Genomic DNA, 16,918 nt, shown 5'->3' with positions numbered 1-16,918 from the left:
TAGTTATACCGTTTATAATATTGTGTTGGTAGAAGAGTTTTACAAAAACAATAGTGTGAAGTTTGTGAGAGCTCATTCACGACATATTGACCTTATTTCTAATTTACTGTGTCAACAAGTAAAACTAAAGAGTCATTTATATTATACTTCTTTTCCATTAATAATTTTTTATAAAACTTGAGAGTGTATAGTAGAAAGTTCATTTAAAATTGATTTTTATCTTTTAGTAAAAAGGTATTTATGTTAAAATTCAGTGATCACATGAAATATAAGAACTGGAAAACACATTGCAAGGTCTAAATTTAATAAAAATACTGATTATTTTATACTGTTTAGAAAAGCTTATAGCTTGGTATTTTGTCAGTGACAATAGTTCTGTGATAATATGGCTGTTGAATAACATTTACCTTTGAATATGTATGTATGTGTATTTGCACCTGTGTGTTTAGGTGGGCATTTGAGTTTATTTAAAAAAGTAATATAATCTTAAATTTTGTTTTCCATTGATTTGAAAATCTACTCTGTCTTGTAGGTACTGTATTCTGTCTCACATTAGCTTGTTTTTTAGTGGATCCCAGTTTTAATTTCACATATGATCTTTGTTATTAAATAGTAGAATTAACAAGAGTGTTTGTGATGTGAACTGTGAGTAATGAGCTCTCTTGGTTAGAACATGCTACTAACCAGAAGCTTGAAACCAAGGTCAGAAACCTATGTTTGCTATATCTGTGTCCCAGGTCACAATATTTTCTGCTAATTTCACACATTTTATTTCTCATTCTGGGTGTACTTCTCTAAATATTTTGCTTGGTTATTTTTCTTGTCTGTTATCATCATAAGGAAGTAAGCAAATTTTGTCTAAATGTTATACCAGGATTGAATTTTACAAGGCATGTAGTCTCCAAATGTACCCTGAATAAAGTGAGATGTAATGCTCGTATTACAGTTAGGGAAAAGGCCAGCTTTTATACCATCCTTGTCCACTATTCCTAACCCAAGCCATTTTTCATTAATCAAATAAAATAGCCATTAGTGATATTTTTCAAATTATGGCAATCATATATAGTGAAAGTACAGAAATAGGTAAAAAACTAAAACTTATATGAATTTTGACACCTTAAATTTCAAATTCATGAAAGATGAGCAAGATTTAAGATTATTTAGGTTCTTATGCTGGGGATAAGAAAATTCTTTATAGTATGGTTCTGGTCATACTATTTTGAGACTGGATTGGTAATTATAATACAGGTCATTAAATGAGTTTAACCCAGGTTGATGCAGTATTTTTAATGCCAGTAGAAATTAAAAATGGTAGGCCAAATTCAATTCATATTATAATTGATTATAATTTTCATTTATTGAAAGCTTCAACTCTATACATTAAAAAATATCAGTTTTTTATTGTGTTAATGTAGAAATTTAGTATATTTATTTGTTTAGTCCCTTGAGTCTGACTGATGAAGATAATTGCTCCAGAATCAGTTTTGAGTGTGGAACAGCAGTTTATAAGCATAATTAAACTGTAAGGTACTTTTTAAATGTTCATGAGTTTCCTAATGGTTTCTCAATTTTCAAATTGTCATCTGCAGGATTCTGAAAATACAGAACAGAGGATTAAGTCTCTTATCAACTCATTAAAACATATGGTTTATGAATATATATGTCGTTGTCTATTTAAGGTAAGAAATATTGTCTTTCATTTATAAAATATTACCTGAACCTTTATTTAATACAGTATTAGGTTAAATTATATTAAATTATACATCCTTTTACCTACTGGAAAGGTATTAGAATTGACATTTCTGATATTTTTCCAGAATGTCTTCGAGTACTCAGGATGTAGTGGAGAGAAGAGTGACAGCTTCACTAGCTGGCTTAGCCCTGCACTTGTCAGTGACCAGAGGGGAGGGAACGAGGGTGGGCTAGGTAGATCATCTTCTAGCAGATGTTTCTCAGTCTTAGTACTCAGGACATTTTGGGCCACATAGTTATTTGTTGTGGGGGGTCATTTTGTGCATGTTATGGTATTAATGTCACCTCTGGCCTCTACCTTCTGGTACCATTAGCATTCCCTTTCCCCATTATGACAATCAAAAATACCTCAACACTGCCAGATGTCGCCTGGGCTGGGGAACAAAACTTTCCCTGCGTTACAAGGTAAACTAATGCATGATTCTGTGTTTTGAAGGAAATCTGTCATAGACGTCTTCAAATTGCAAGGCAACCAGAGGAATAAACAATGAATCATTTTTAGAAATTTTAGAATATTATAGAAAATACAGAAGGTTTGCACATAGGATTATTTTATCAAAAAAAATCAGTTCTTGGGAATAGCTTGAGACATGATTTTTAAAAAAGCACTTTGTAAAGGCAGTTAACTATGAGAGAGAAATAGAGTTACTATGGTCCAATTATACAGACTTCTTAGAAGATCTTGAAAAAGATACACTTTTTATATTTTTCAGCACGAGATAGTAGTTTTTATGATTAGAGTGAGTTTATTGAAGATGTTTACTTTAGACAGAGAATAAACCCTTCAAAGAGTTTATTGACAAGGAATGTTATTGGAAATTCGAAGAATTATAGTTGAGCATTTCTGCAGAATTCCTTCTCTAATGAAAATTGGGGATATATATATATTTTTGAAAGGACTCATAGCTTACTGTCATTCTAAAAATCAACCATTCAGCCTTCAATTTTAGTTTGTATAAAAGGAGGAATTGTAAGAGAATAATCTCAAAGCCCATTTTGTCACCGGTTATGATCCTAGATATAAGGATGATATGTCAGTAGCTTCATTGGTTATAGGTTCACGAGATATTTAAACATTTTCTATAATCCACTGCCTCATATAAAACTTTGTAAAATTTAATTACACAAAATTTAAAAATATTTTCATAAAATGTTTCAAATTTAATGAGCCATATAGAAAAATCTGTAAACACTTATTTTCAGTTCAGTTCAGCTGCTCAGTCATGTCCGACTTTGCGATCCCATGAATCGCAGCACACCAGGCACTCTCCTCCAATTCAGTCCTTCATTAGAGTAAATCACTTTAACGTTCGATATGTCCTTATAGTCTGTTTCTTCTCTCTTCATATTCATATATGCAAATATGTATACATACATACACATATATACCAAATGGTGGCTCAGCTGGTAAAGAATCTGTTTGCCAATGCAGGAGATGCAACAGACACACAAGTTCAATCCCTGGGTCAGGAAGCTCCTCTGGTGAAGAAAGTGGCAAGCTGGTCCAGTATTCTTGGCTGGGAAATTTCCATGGACAGAAGAGCCTGATGGGCTACAGTCCATGGAGTTGCAAAGAGCTGGACATAACTGAGAATGTTCCCCCCACCCCATATATACAACACCTCTTTATCCATTCATCTTTGGATGGACACTTAGGATGCTTCAGGATGCTTCTATGTCTTGGCTTTTGTAAATAATAATGCACTGAGCGTAGAGAAGCATGCATCTTTTCAAATTAGTGTTTTTATTTTTTTTGGAAAAATATCCCCAAAGTGCAATTGCACTATCCTATGACAGTTCTATTTTTAGCATTTGAAGAACCTCCATACTGTTTTCCATAGTGGCTGTACTAATTTACAATCCTTCCAACAGTGTGGGTTCTGTTTCCTCCACATCCTTGTGAACCCTCGTTATTTGTTGTCTTTTTGATCATAGTCACTCTGGACAGATGTCAGGTAGTACCTCTTCGTGGTTTTAATTGGTCTTTCCTCAGTGGTTAGTGATGTTGAACATCATTTCATGTGTCTGTTGAAATCGTTTGTCTTCTTTGGAAAAATGTCTATTTAAATCATCTGTCCATTTTTTAAATAACAATTTAAAGTTGTTATGTCTGCTCATTGGATTGATCCCTTTATCATTATGGTGGTGCTAGTGGTATAGACTCATCTGCTATGCAGGAGACATAAGAGATGTGGGTTCGATCCCTGGAGGAGAACATGGTAACCTACTCCAGTATTCTTGCCTGGAGAATCCTATGGACAGAGGAGCCTGGCAGGCTACATACAGTCCATAGCATCGTGAAGAGCTGGACCTGACTGAAGAGACTTAGCATGCACATACAATGTCTCTTTATGTCCCTTGTTACAGTCTTTGTTTTAAAGTCTGTAAAATTATGTTTTAAAGATAGTTCAGCTTTATTTTCATGGAGTAGATTTTCTGTCTCTTCAATGTAGTCTATTTGTCTTTAGTTCTTAAGTGAGTCTCTTGTAGGCAGCATATACATGGCCCTTGTTTTTTCATTCATTCAGCCACTCTACAGCCTTTAAGTGGAGCATTTAGTCTACTTACATTTAAAGTAATTATAGTTTTGCCAAGAGAATGCGCCAGTCATAGCAAGCACCCTCTTCCAACAACACAAGAGAAGACTCTACACATGGACATCACCAGATGCTCAGTACCAAAATCAGATTGATTATATTCTTTGAAGCCAAAGATGGAAAAGCTCTATACAGTAGCAAAAACAAGACTGGGAGCTGACCGTGGCTCACATCATCAGCTTCTTATTGCAAAATTCAGGCTCAAATTGAAGAAAGTAGGGAAAACCATTAGGCCATTCAGGTATGACCTAAATCAAATCCCTTTTGATTCTACAGTGGAAGTGACAAATAGATTCAAGGGATTAGATCTGGTAGACAGAGTGCCTGTCCAGTGTCATGGACAGAGGTTCATAACATTGTACAGGAGGCGGTGACCAAAACCGTCCCCAAGTAATAGAAAGGCAAGAAGGCAAAGTGGTTGTTTTAGGAGGCCTCACAAATAGCAGAGAAAAGAGAACTGAAAGGCAAAGGAGAAAAACAAAGATATACTAAACTGAATGCAGAGTTCCAGAGAATAATAGAGAGACAAGAAAGCTTTCTTAAGTGAACAACGCAAAGAAATAGAGGAAAACAATAGAATAGGGTAGACTAGAGATCTCTTTACGAAAATTGGAGATACTAAGGAAGCATTTCATGCAAAGGACGAAAATGGCAAGGACTTAACAGAAGCAGAAGAGATTAAGAAGAGGTGGCAAGAATATACAGAAGACCTAAACAAAAAAGCTCTTAATAACCCAGATAACCATGATCTGGTCACTCACCTAGAGCCAGGCATACTGGAGTATGAAGTCAGGTGGGCCTTAGGAAGCACCACTATGAGCAAAGCTAGTGCAGGTGATGGATTACCAGCTGTGATGTTTCAGATCCTAAAAGATGATGCTGTGAAAGTGCTGCACTCATGATGCCAGCAAATTTGAAAAACTCAGCAGTGGCCACAGGATGGAAAAGGTCAATTTTCATTTCAATTCCAAAGGAAGGCAATGCCAAAGAATGTTCAAATTACCATGCAATTGCACTCATCTCACATGCTAGCAAGATTATGCTCAAAATCCTTCAAGCTAGGTTTCAGGATTACATGAACTGAAAACTTCCAGATGTTCAAGCTGGATTTAGAAAAGGCAGAGGAACCAGAGATCAAATTGCCAACATTTGCTGGATCATAGAAAAAGCTAGAAAATTCACTTTAATGGCAGAAGGTGAGGAGGAACTAAACAGCATCTTGATTAAGGTGAAAGAGGAGAGTGAAAAAGCTGGCTTAGAACTAACTCAACATTAAAAAAATGAAGATGATAGCATCTGCTTCTATCACGTCATGGCAAATAGATGGGGAAAAAGTGGAAACGTGTCACATTTCATTTTCTTGGGCCCCAAAATCAATTTGGGTGGTGACTGCAGCCACCAAATTAAAGGATGCTTGCTCTTTGGAAGAAAAGCTACGACAACCTAGACAGTGTATTAAAAAAGAGAGACATCATTTTGCCGACAAATCTCCTATAGTCAAAGCTATGGTTTTTCCAGTAGTCATGTATCGATGTGAGAGTTGGACTGTAAAGAAAGCTGAGCACCGAAGAATTGATGCTTTTGAACTGTGGTGTTGGAGAAGACTCTTGAGAGTCCTTTTATTTTTAAAGTTGTTTATTTTTTACCTTTCTTACTTGCCATATTTGCCTATTTGTGTTTTAAAGAATAAGTTTTGCTTTATAGAATGTCTACTTTAATTACTTTTAATATTTTATTTTTAATCATTGACTTATTTTTGATCTCTGTATTATATAATTTATATAATTAGTTTTTGTCTTAAACTGGAATGCTCTACCCAATAAACAATTGCCCATCCCCCAGCCCCTGGCAACCACTGCCTGCTTTCTCTTTCTATGACTCTGACTGCTCTTAGTATCTCATGTAAGTTGAGTCAGGTGCGTATTTGTCTTTCGTAACTGCCTTATTCACTTAGCATAATGTTTTCAAGGTTTCTGCATGTTGTCAGTGTGTGTTTTAAAATGCCTCTTCTGTCCCCCTTCCTCCCTTGGCCCTCTCCCCTCCCTTTCCCCTGACCAAGTTTAGGAATACCCTGAACTTGTGTTCTCTCCTCTTACCTCTCTTCCTCCCTAAGCAGAAGGACTTTTCCCAGAGACTCTGCCATCCTCATTCACTTAATGATTCATCTCAGAACCAGAGCCAAATGCAATGCAGTTTCATGTCTAGCAGGGCTGGTCTGAATGTCTGTGCTCACACACTTGCTCTTCAGCAGTCGATGTGCATTGAGGTTTCCTGCTCTGGCCGCTCTTGTTTCTCTTGACTCCGCCAGAGGCCTTGCTGCAGTGCACCCGGGAGCCCCAAGCTGTGGGTGGCCCCGGGATGGCCTGGGGTGGTTAGAGTGGTGACTGATCGGGGATAGTGAAACGTGGAGTTACTTCATTGCTGCTGATGCTGTCACCAAGAGGGTAGGGGCTCCTGGTACAGCACTTCATGCTATAGTGTCTGACCCTAGGAGGGAGTGTGAAAAAGCTAAAGGGCACTTGAGGGATAGAGAGGGCCAGCGCCCGCAGCAGCCCTGGGCTCTGGGCCCAGCAAGTCCTCCTGAGTGTAGCTGTAATCGTTTGTATTTTCCAGGGAATATATGTTCTTATTTTACTTTTAGTGATGCATTATATTTACTGATGAGATCTGAACCTTTTTGTCCTATTTTAATAATGTAATTAGAGAGTGATGCAGTAAGCTTTTCAGTGCCAACTGATTTAAAGCCAGCATTTTGTTGCACTACGAGAGGGGTTATAGGCTTACTATCCTCAACATTTAGTACCCAACTGGAATTTTTCATTAGCTGTCTTGATAATACTTTTTGTTGTAAGCAGTTGAAATTATTTTAAAAAGGGCTGTAGTTTGTAATTCTTAAGACAGGTTTTTAATTGATGATGGAATATCTGTTTTATAAAATCCTTATTTTTGTATGAATAATATTAAATCTATTCATAGTGAATTCAGCATTCCATAGTTTCAGTGGTGAATAAAAATGCAGAAAGCACAGCAATTACAAAAATGAGGTGGTAAAACATTCTCAAGATTTAGCACTCTAAGCTTACATAGGATGGAAACAGTTTCATATTTGAGTGAAAGTTTGGGGGTTTTTAGCAGTCAGCGTCACATTAAACTGAGCGCCAGAGCTTCTCTCATGCTCATTTGCTGTTGTGTTAGTGGTGGTAATGTGACAACAATATACTCTTGAAATAGAGGATTGTTAGTATTCACATCACAGTGAAGTGAAAGCATTTTGACCTGGAACAGAAAAATGATTGACTTGTAGTAGAAAATTTAGAATTTTAATAAACTATAAGCCAAATGGAGAAAATTGTCTGGTACTTTCAGTTTTGATTATTTGCTGTATCTTTCTTTTTTTTTCTTCATGAGGTCAAAAGTGTTTATTTTAGTAACCTAAGTACTTTAGACAATTCTAGGATAAGCAACACATTTGACTCCCCCAAATGTGTTTATGATGATTATAGCAAAACTGTGTCCAAGTTAATACCTTTACACATCATTTCTTCGTCTCAGTTTATTGCTTGGAATAGATACAAAATAATGGAATTTGTAGGAAAGTTAAATAATATCCAACTCTACTGGGCAAGAGTAGGGAAAAGAGTTTAAGGAAATTTGTGGGGAGTATATGAATTTTGGTGTTCCCTGTCCTCGTGGAAGTATGTCTATAAGATCTGAAGTGGTAGAGGAAGACTGTCTGGTGATGAATGAATGGAAATTTTTTCAAGGAAAGTGCTTCTAAGCTTGTGCTTATACAGCTTACCTCGTCTCTTTCTTCAAATGAATTTGCTAGTTCATTGATTTTGAATATTGATAGCATGTCATGATTGTATATCTTACATATCATTTAATTCGAATTGCATTTTTCCTATTAAAAAGGGTTTTCTTAAAATGTGGAAATTCTCTGGTTGCATGTTTAGAAACTATATAACCTGTGACTATTAAATGACTCTCGATAATCTAGATACTTCTGTGTTGATAAACTAAAAACTTTTAGTATTATGTATAACACTTTAGAATTTCTGGAAGTGTAGGTGAATGTGCATGGACTGCTTTATAAAAATGTATGATTTAGGTTCAGGCACAAACTTAGGCACTTGTGAGTGCCTAAGATCTATCCTGTATCAACTTCTTTGAGATTAAAACAAGACTTTTCTTCATATGGTAACATCTATTCATTAAACATATTTGAAAGAAACGAATATTGTAAAATATAAGTCAAATGAATGAATAATACTGTTCACTACTAGTCTCTGAGATTTATGGGATTTATGAAATATTTTTGAAATAAATTTCCTTTCCAGTATTATGTAGTATATCTTATTACTGTAAAGCAGGTAGTTTTTACCTGTCGCCTTTTAAAATTTACAGTGTTCCGGGAACTAAGTGCCTTTAACATATTGTTAATTGATTCCTTTAGCAGTTCTGTTTTATAAGGGAGGAAACCAAGATACAGAGATCTAACCTTTCTCTAGGGTGCTCAGATATAGTAGGTGTTGTAGCTATAATTCAAACCCATTTTTCATGATGTCAAAGATGTCTTGGTAATAGGATGTCATTAAAACAAACCATTATATCTGGAAATGTGATTTTTCTTTTATCAGCTGCAAAGTAAACTTTGAGATTCCCTCGTATTTATCCTGTTCTAACAGGCTCTTTTGGAATTTTGACTAGAGTGTGTGCTGGCATGGTGGTATCATCCAGTTGGCCTACTTTTCTTACTGTTTTTCTTTCAGCTAGTTAATTATGTAGATGATCAGTTGAAATTTTCCTTATTACGTATTCTCTTGATATTTAATTATTTTGTAACAGATCCCAAGCAGACTGATATAAATTTAACTTAAAGTAAAATACCCACATTTTCTGACTCATAAGCTGTGTAGATCCAAGGATATTGTAGGTACAAACTATTTTTAAACCCTGGTTATTGACAGGTTTTTTTTTTTTAAACAAATATTCAGAAAATTCTTAAGCTTGATTAAATTCATTCTTGATTTTGCTTCTGTATAATTGGAAATAATGTGTTCTCTCTCTGTCAGTAAACTATATTTTTAAGTTTATTCTTGAATTATTGTTTTCCTCTTTATAAAATCATTGTTAAGTCTCTGCTTCTGAATATGCTATCTAGGTTGGTCATAACTTTTCTTCCAAGGAGTAAGCGTCTTTTAATTTCATGGCTGCAGTCACCATCTGCAGTGATTTTGGAGCCCAAAAAAAAAAAATCTGACACTGTTTCCACTGTTTCCCATCTATTTCCCATGAAGTGATGGGACCAGATGCCGTGATCTTCATTTTCTGAATGTTGAGCTTTAAACCAAATTTTTCACTCTCCTTTTTCACTTTCATCAAGAGGCTTTTTAGTGCCTCTTCGCTTTCTGCCATAAGGGTGGTGTCATCTGCATATCTGAGGTTATTGATATTTCTCCCAGCAATCTTGATTCCAGCTTGTGTTTCTTCCAGTCCAGCGTTTCTCATGATGTACTCTGCATAGAAGTTAAATAAGCAGGGTGACAATATGCAGCCTTGACGTACTCCTTTTCCTATTTGGAACCAGTCTGTTATTCCGTGTCCAGTTCTAACTGTTGCTTCCTGACCTGCATACAGATTTCTCAAGAGGCAGGTTAGGTTCTCTGGTATTCCCATCTCTTTCAGAATTTTCCAAGTTTGTTGTGATCCACACAGTCAAAGACCTTGGCATAGTCAATAAAGCAGAAGTAGATGTTTTTCTGGAACTCTCTTGCTTTTTCCATGATCCAGCGGATGTTGACAATTTGATCTCTGGTTCCTCTGCCTTTTCTAAAACCAGCTTGAACATCAGGAGGTTCATGGTATGTATTGCTGAAGCCTGGCTTGGAGAATTTTGAGCATTGCTTTACTAGCATGTGAGATGAGTGCAATTGTGTGGTAGTTTGAGCATTCTTTGGCATTGGCTTTCTTTGGGATTGGAATGAAAACTGACCTTTTCCAGTCCTGTGGCCACTGCTGAGTTTTCCAAATTTGCTGGCATATTGAGTGCAGCACTTTCACAGCATCATCTTTCAGGATTTAAAATAGCTCAACTGGAATTCCATCAGCTCCACTAGCTTTGTTTGTAGTGATGCTTTCTAAGGCCCACTTGAATTCACATTCCAGGATGTCTGGTTCTAGATGAGTGATCACACCATCGTGATTATCTTGGTCATGAAGATCTTTTTGGTACAGTTCTTTCATGTATTCTTGCCACCTCTTCTTAATATCTTCTGCTTCTGTTAGGTCCATACCATTTCTGTCCTTTATCGAGCCCATCTTTGCATGAAATGTTCCCTTGGTATCTCTAATTTTCTTGAAGAGATCTCTAGTCTTTTCCATTCTATTGTTTTCCTCTATTTCTTTGCATTGATCTCTGAAAAGGCCTTCTTATCTTTTCTTGCTATTCTTTGGAACTCTGCATTCAGATGCTTATATCTTTCCTTTTCTCCTTTGCATTTCACTTCTCTTCTTTTCACAGCTATTTGTAAGGCCTCCCCAGACAGCCATTTTGCATTTTGTATTTCTTTTCCATGGGGATGGTCTTGATCCCTGTCTCATGTACAATGTCACGAACCTCATTCCATAGTTCATCAGGCACTCTATCTATCAGATCTAGGTCCTTAAATCTGTTTCTCACTTCCATTGTATAATCATAAGGGATTTGATTTAGGTCATATCTGAATGTGTGAATTTGGTAATAAGGTGTTGATGATCTGAGTCACAGTCAGCTCCTGGTCTTGTTTTTGTCGACTGTATAGAGCTTCTCCATCTTTGGCTACGAGGAATATAATCAGTCTGATTTCAGTGCTGACCATCTGGTGATGTCCATGTGTAGAGTCTTCCTATTACTTGCTGGTAATGATTACAGGAGAGTGTTGTTTTTGTTGTTGTTGTTGAATGTATCATATATATATATTGTATCATAATATCCTTCTATTTGTAGGTTTATAATCATATATACCTGTAATACTAGATATAAAGTATGATTTACAGTATGGAAAAAGCTAAATAAAATTTATATTAGAATTCAGTAGGAAACATGGTGCTTTAGCAGATGGTTTTGTTTATATTGGTAAACTCATTACTTTCTTTGACAGAAATGACCGAAGCTTATTTTATAAAATTTGCAAAATACATCAAATAAGGAAACAAAACTAAACTGTAATCTCAAATCACTGATAAAAACTTTATTATCTGTTTCTAATTTCTTTTGCAGATATATATGCATGTCTGTTTATATAAGAATATTTGTTTAAATAAACTATGAACCATGCTGTGTACTTCAGTTTGACTTTTTTCATGATAGACTTTTGAACATTCATGTTGTTTCAGTTCGCCCCTCCACTGTAAAAAGCCTTGCGATGAGCACCCTCATCTCTTATTTAGAGTACATTTGTAATCTCTTTGCACAAATTTCTAGAAATGCAATTTCTTGCATTCTATGGGGATATAGGATGTTCATGAGCATATAACGTACACAGTGACAAATTGGAGATTACTAATGCAAGAGGTTGATGTGGTTAATAATGTCTAATCTAAACCTCATAGTTAAACCTGTTCTGTTGTTGTTGTTGTTGTTTTTGTCTTTTTTAATGAGATATATACACTGATTATGCCTTAGCACTGCTTCTAAATATTAGGTCTCTCTCTATACTTCCACTGCCAACTTAGAAGAATTGTCCTATGTAGATGCCATCTGAATAGTCATTTTTATATTGATCAAAGTAGATTATTAGATGATAGAGCACAGAATTTATGAACCAGAATTTAAGGACTATGCTTTTCCAAAAACAGACATTTAGAAAAAGCAAAATAATATCTGTTATTCTTCTCAGGCTGATCAGTTGATGTTCGCTTTGCATTTCATTCGAGGCATGCATCCTGAACTTTTTCAAGAAAATGTAAGTAGAGGAAAAGGAGGAAAATAGTATGAGTTGCATAGAAATTTGGTAACGGGTGGACTTTTAGTTAGATTAGAAATTGCTTAAGGCTGGAAATTCCATATCGGCCTATTCATTGTTTACTTAGTTAGAAATTTAGTGTATGATGCTGATTTCCAGTTCTACTCTCCTGTGGTTGAGCCACATATTCTGAAGGAATGATAAGGCAGGGAAAGAACTCTAACTTGCCATGCAAGGTCACTTGAGTTGTGTCCAATTCTGTGCGACCCCATAGATGGCAGCCCACCAGGCTCCTCCGTCCCTGGGATTCTCCAGGCAAGAACACTGGAGTGGGTTGCCATTTCCCCCTCTAATGCATGAAAGTGAAAAGTGAAAGGGAAGTCGTTCAGTTGTGTCTGACTCTTAGTGACCCCATGGACTGTAGCCCACCAGGCTCCTCCATCCATGGGATTTTCCAGGCAAGAGTGCTGGAGTAGAGTGCCATTGCCTTCTCCCTAACTTGCCGTACTACCAAGATTTTTCTGAGCACAAGTGTACTTTTCCAGGATACCAGAAGAATCAGCCTTATTATTTTCCTTATCTAAGCAGGGGGCTGATATATAAAAATACGAAGCTATATGAGTAAAGCAGTACATTGTTTATCATTTACATTGGCATGCTTAGAATCAGCATGTGAAACAAGAGTGAGTCATTCTCAGAAACCTCCTTCTTGAGTCTGAAGATTTATATTAATCTTTTAATGTATAATTTATCTTATTTTGTTTATGTCTTCATTTCTGCTCTGCCATATAACCCCCTCTCAGACTTGAAAGAAATGTCCTTTAAGATAGGGCTAAGTAATCCATCTCTAATTTACTTCTAATGTTAAAAAAATTCTTTGTAAGTGATTTTCCTCATTATTCTGCCATTTTCATTAAAGTGGGCTTGCAGTAGCCAGAGTGGCAGGGAATGGTATATGGACAGTGCACTTTGACCTAGTGACCTGGTAACCTTTAACAGTCTATGATCAGATTTTAACTACGCTCTGGGTTCTTCTCATCTGAATACATGCCATTCCATATGACTGCTCTCTCTCTATTTCTTTCTAACTCCACATACTCTGGTTGACTTGTATAAATTTCTCCTGATTTTGATTTGGCTACTTTTATTTATACCATTTACTTTGATGCATTTCCCTCTTCCTGTATACTTTTCATCATGATCAATAAGCTCTGTTGTATGAGACTTAGTTTTCTCTTTGGAAGTATAAATAAATTATCATTGGGAAAAGAGAACACTTTTCCTTGACTCACATAAAATAGTAATAATAACTTGCATTTTATTTATTTGTGACTGTATAACTCCAGTAGGAAGAGTGAGTAGAGGCAGTATGTTGCTTTGGTAGTTTTTTCATATTGCACTCAAATACTATTATTCTTATGCTGGCCAATGTATAACAGATAATATGGTAGTGCCCATAATTATCTGATCGGGTAACCCAGAGTGAAGACATAGATTTTCAAAGAGCTCTAGATTCTGTAACACTTGATCAATTTTGGTTCCATGAGTTAATTAGGAAAAAAAAGTAGCAATGGCCATCTTCTCCCTATACGTTGGAAAAGATAAGTTAATGGTGGGACTTTTCTCTATTTTTCCCAGTATACACAATTTTTAAGCTTCTGATGCATCTTACTGCTTATATATTAGTGAAGAATAGCATGTAATAGGACAAATTAAAGATAATGACTGCTAACTGTATAGACATTTTGATTTTCAGATGTTGAGACTCACATGTGTTTAATGTGGTTATATTTTTTTCTTGTAATTATTCTAATAGATTTCATTTTCATGTTGGTATGTTACCAACATAATGTTTTATATTGGCAAGGTACATAAACTCATAATATATTAAGAGTTGGGAAGATATGAAAGGAGTTTTTTCCTCCATGTTTTTTAGAAAGCTAAATTGTAAGCTATCTTATGGGGAAATTTAAAAAGATTTGTTAAATGGTTAGAATATTTATCTTTTTGTCTTTCTCATATTTTTGTTAAATAGGAATGGGATACATTTACAGGTGTGGTGGTTGGAGACATGTTGCGGAAAGTTGTAAGTTAGAATAATTAAAATTATTATTTCATTCTTAGGGAAAGTAATTCTGATTTTGACTTCATGAAATATAATTTGCTTCAAAGTAGTTTTAAGTTACTGTTGAAATTATATTTTAATTAGAGGAATATGTCCTTCCCTCTATTGCCCTAATATAAAATGGACTGATATATATTTTTTGTCCTTGAGGACATATTTTTTTTGAGAATATTTAATTAAACATACGAAATTAATATGGTTTCTTTTTTCAGTATATGTATTTTGAAACTCTAAGAAAATTAAATCTTGTAGGATAGCTAGGAAAGTTTTCTTAACTAAGTGAAATTAAAAATTACTTCACTTATCTTTTGAAACTTTATTCAAATTAGCTTTTTTTTCCAGTAATTTTCTACCTCGATAGGTAATGGATAAAATTATTCTTCAAAGCAGTCTATCCAGACTATAATGCAAAACCTAGATTATGTTGGAAATGCAAGATATAATAAAAAATAATGCAGTCTTATGGTAATTTCATATTACATTTGAGTTTTCCTGAAGTTTTACAAAGGAATAAACATTATGAAAATAAATGTTACATTTTTCTAAATTGTTATCTATACCTTATGTAGAATTTTACCATATTGATTTGTAAAATAGATATAAATGAAAAATACATAGAATGAAGTTCTTCTTAAAAACCAAAGTAGTGTTCATAAAATTAGTTGGTCAGTTTAACAAAAATTTTTTAAAGTCTGAATTTTACCAAATGTACTAAGGGAAATAATTGCTCTAATTAAAAAGGACTCTCAACAAAGAATACGTGATCAACTTCCATCTTGGATAGATCAGGAAAGAAGCTGGGCAGTGGCAACATTAAAGGTATTCCTTTCTTACTTTGAAGGATATTTAATTTTTTAGTAGTTACATTAATTCTGTTTATATTTTTATGTTCTACCACTTCATACTCGGTGTTGATATTTCTGTGAAAATGACATAAAATCCGTGGGTAAAAGAATATCCAAGAATTATTCTGATTGGCTCTGTAATGAATAATTAATGAATTGAATCTTTCATTCATTGTATAACATATTGAATCTCCACATGGTCAAGATTCTGTGCTTTATACCTATAGAGAATAGAAAGATAAGTAAATGAAATGTCCTCTAATATGGTATGTGAATGCTTTATTAATAGAGTAATTTAGGATCAGTAATAAAATACAGTATGATACTTATGTTGAAAAGGTTTCAAAATCAAATTATTTCTCTCACTTCTATTCACCTTTTAATATCTTTCACACTCAACTATTCACTTAGGGTAAGAAACATTTTTTTTATACAACTTTACTAAAATGCAAAAAATCAATAATTATAAAAAATAGTGAGAATTTGAAGGTATTTCTGGATTATTGGGCAGGACCTGTGAACTATTTCATGAGCTCCTAATGAAAAATTAATATTAATCATTATGGTACAGTTCAAATTGTTTGAACAATTGATCTACTGAGAGGTTATTCTTGGCAAAAAATCTTAACTGTATTAACGTATAAAAGTATAGTTATTTTTTTTCACATACTAATTTCTTGTTAAGTAAAGAAATGCAAAACATTGAGGAAAGGCAGTTTTCCTCTTCAGAGAATGTTTATAATATATATTAATGTTTTATTATCATTTTAGTTTATAAAACATTTTCAAATGAACTATTTAATTATCACACAAATCTTAAAAGGGAGATATTATTAACTTTCTTTTTATGGATAAGAAATGAGAATCTGTGCAGTGAATTGCTAAATGTTTGAACCTGAATTTCCACTTAAATTTCACACATATTTTTCAGGACTTGTTATGTGCCAGGCATCACATTAAATACTTCAGATGTATTATCTTACTTAATATCACAATAACATACTCAAAAGGTCATAGTTATGCTTGTTTTTGAGAAGGGCAGGCTGAGGTATAGACAAGTTAAATAATTTACCCAAGATCAAATAGCTGGGAAGTTTTGAAACTGTGATTTTAATTTGAGCATTTTGATACCACAGTCCATGCCTTTGATATATGTTTTCCAAATTTAGTGGGGTTTTTCCCGCTCTTTTATCCTTCTCTTCTTTCCCCTTCCCACCTTCTTATGTTCGAGGTATTATGCAGAATTTAAAAATGGATGTTCTCATTAGATATTTGCAACATTGCTACCCATTTCACAGATGAAGTAGCTAAGGCATGAAATGATAATAGTCACTTATGGTTACTTAGAAAATAAAGAGTTGAAGTTGTAACTAGGCATATTTTTACACTCTAACATGGAACTCTTATTGTGGCAGTGTTTAAAATTTGCTACTTGGTTTTAGTGAAAGTATTCTTTTCTCCACAAGGGGGAGATAGGTACACATGTTTTTACATAGAGAAAAGATTTGTTAATGTACAGAAGTTGATGTCGTATTGCTTTAGAAATACTTGCTTTTAATTCTGGATTAGGTACATGCACCATACTGTTTCTGACTTAGACGTGATTGAATAAGCCAAATGAGTTAGAAAACATAGTGTCTATCAGGAATTCCG

The 16,918-nt window shown here is 34.6% G+C and overlaps 1 protein-coding gene across 2 annotated transcripts in view; it reads left to right on the top strand.

Annotated features, from left to right (window-relative positions):
- Positions 1-16,918, top strand: part of DYNC2H1 (dynein cytoplasmic 2 heavy chain 1) — a 388,746-nt gene that overhangs the window by 187,450 nt on the left and 184,378 nt on the right. For both annotated transcript variants that reach the window (XM_060399635.1, XM_004015967.6), the window contains exons 70-73: positions 1,590-1,679; positions 12,230-12,295; positions 14,331-14,381; positions 15,162-15,239. In XM_060399635.1, the coding sequence (XP_060255618.1) occupies positions 1,590-1,679; positions 12,230-12,295; positions 14,331-14,381; positions 15,162-15,239 (285 nt within the window). The remainder of the gene's footprint in view (positions 1-1,589; positions 1,680-12,229; positions 12,296-14,330; positions 14,382-15,161; positions 15,240-16,918) is intronic.

This window comes from Ovis aries, chromosome 15 (assembly GCF_016772045.2).
Source record: "Ovis aries strain OAR_USU_Benz2616 breed Rambouillet chromosome 15, ARS-UI_Ramb_v3.0, whole genome shotgun sequence".
Taxonomy (NCBI): Eukaryota; Metazoa; Chordata; class Mammalia; order Artiodactyla; family Bovidae; genus Ovis; species Ovis aries.
The sequence above is the reverse complement of the archived record's forward strand: the minus strand, read 5'-3'. Positions and strand labels throughout refer to the sequence as shown.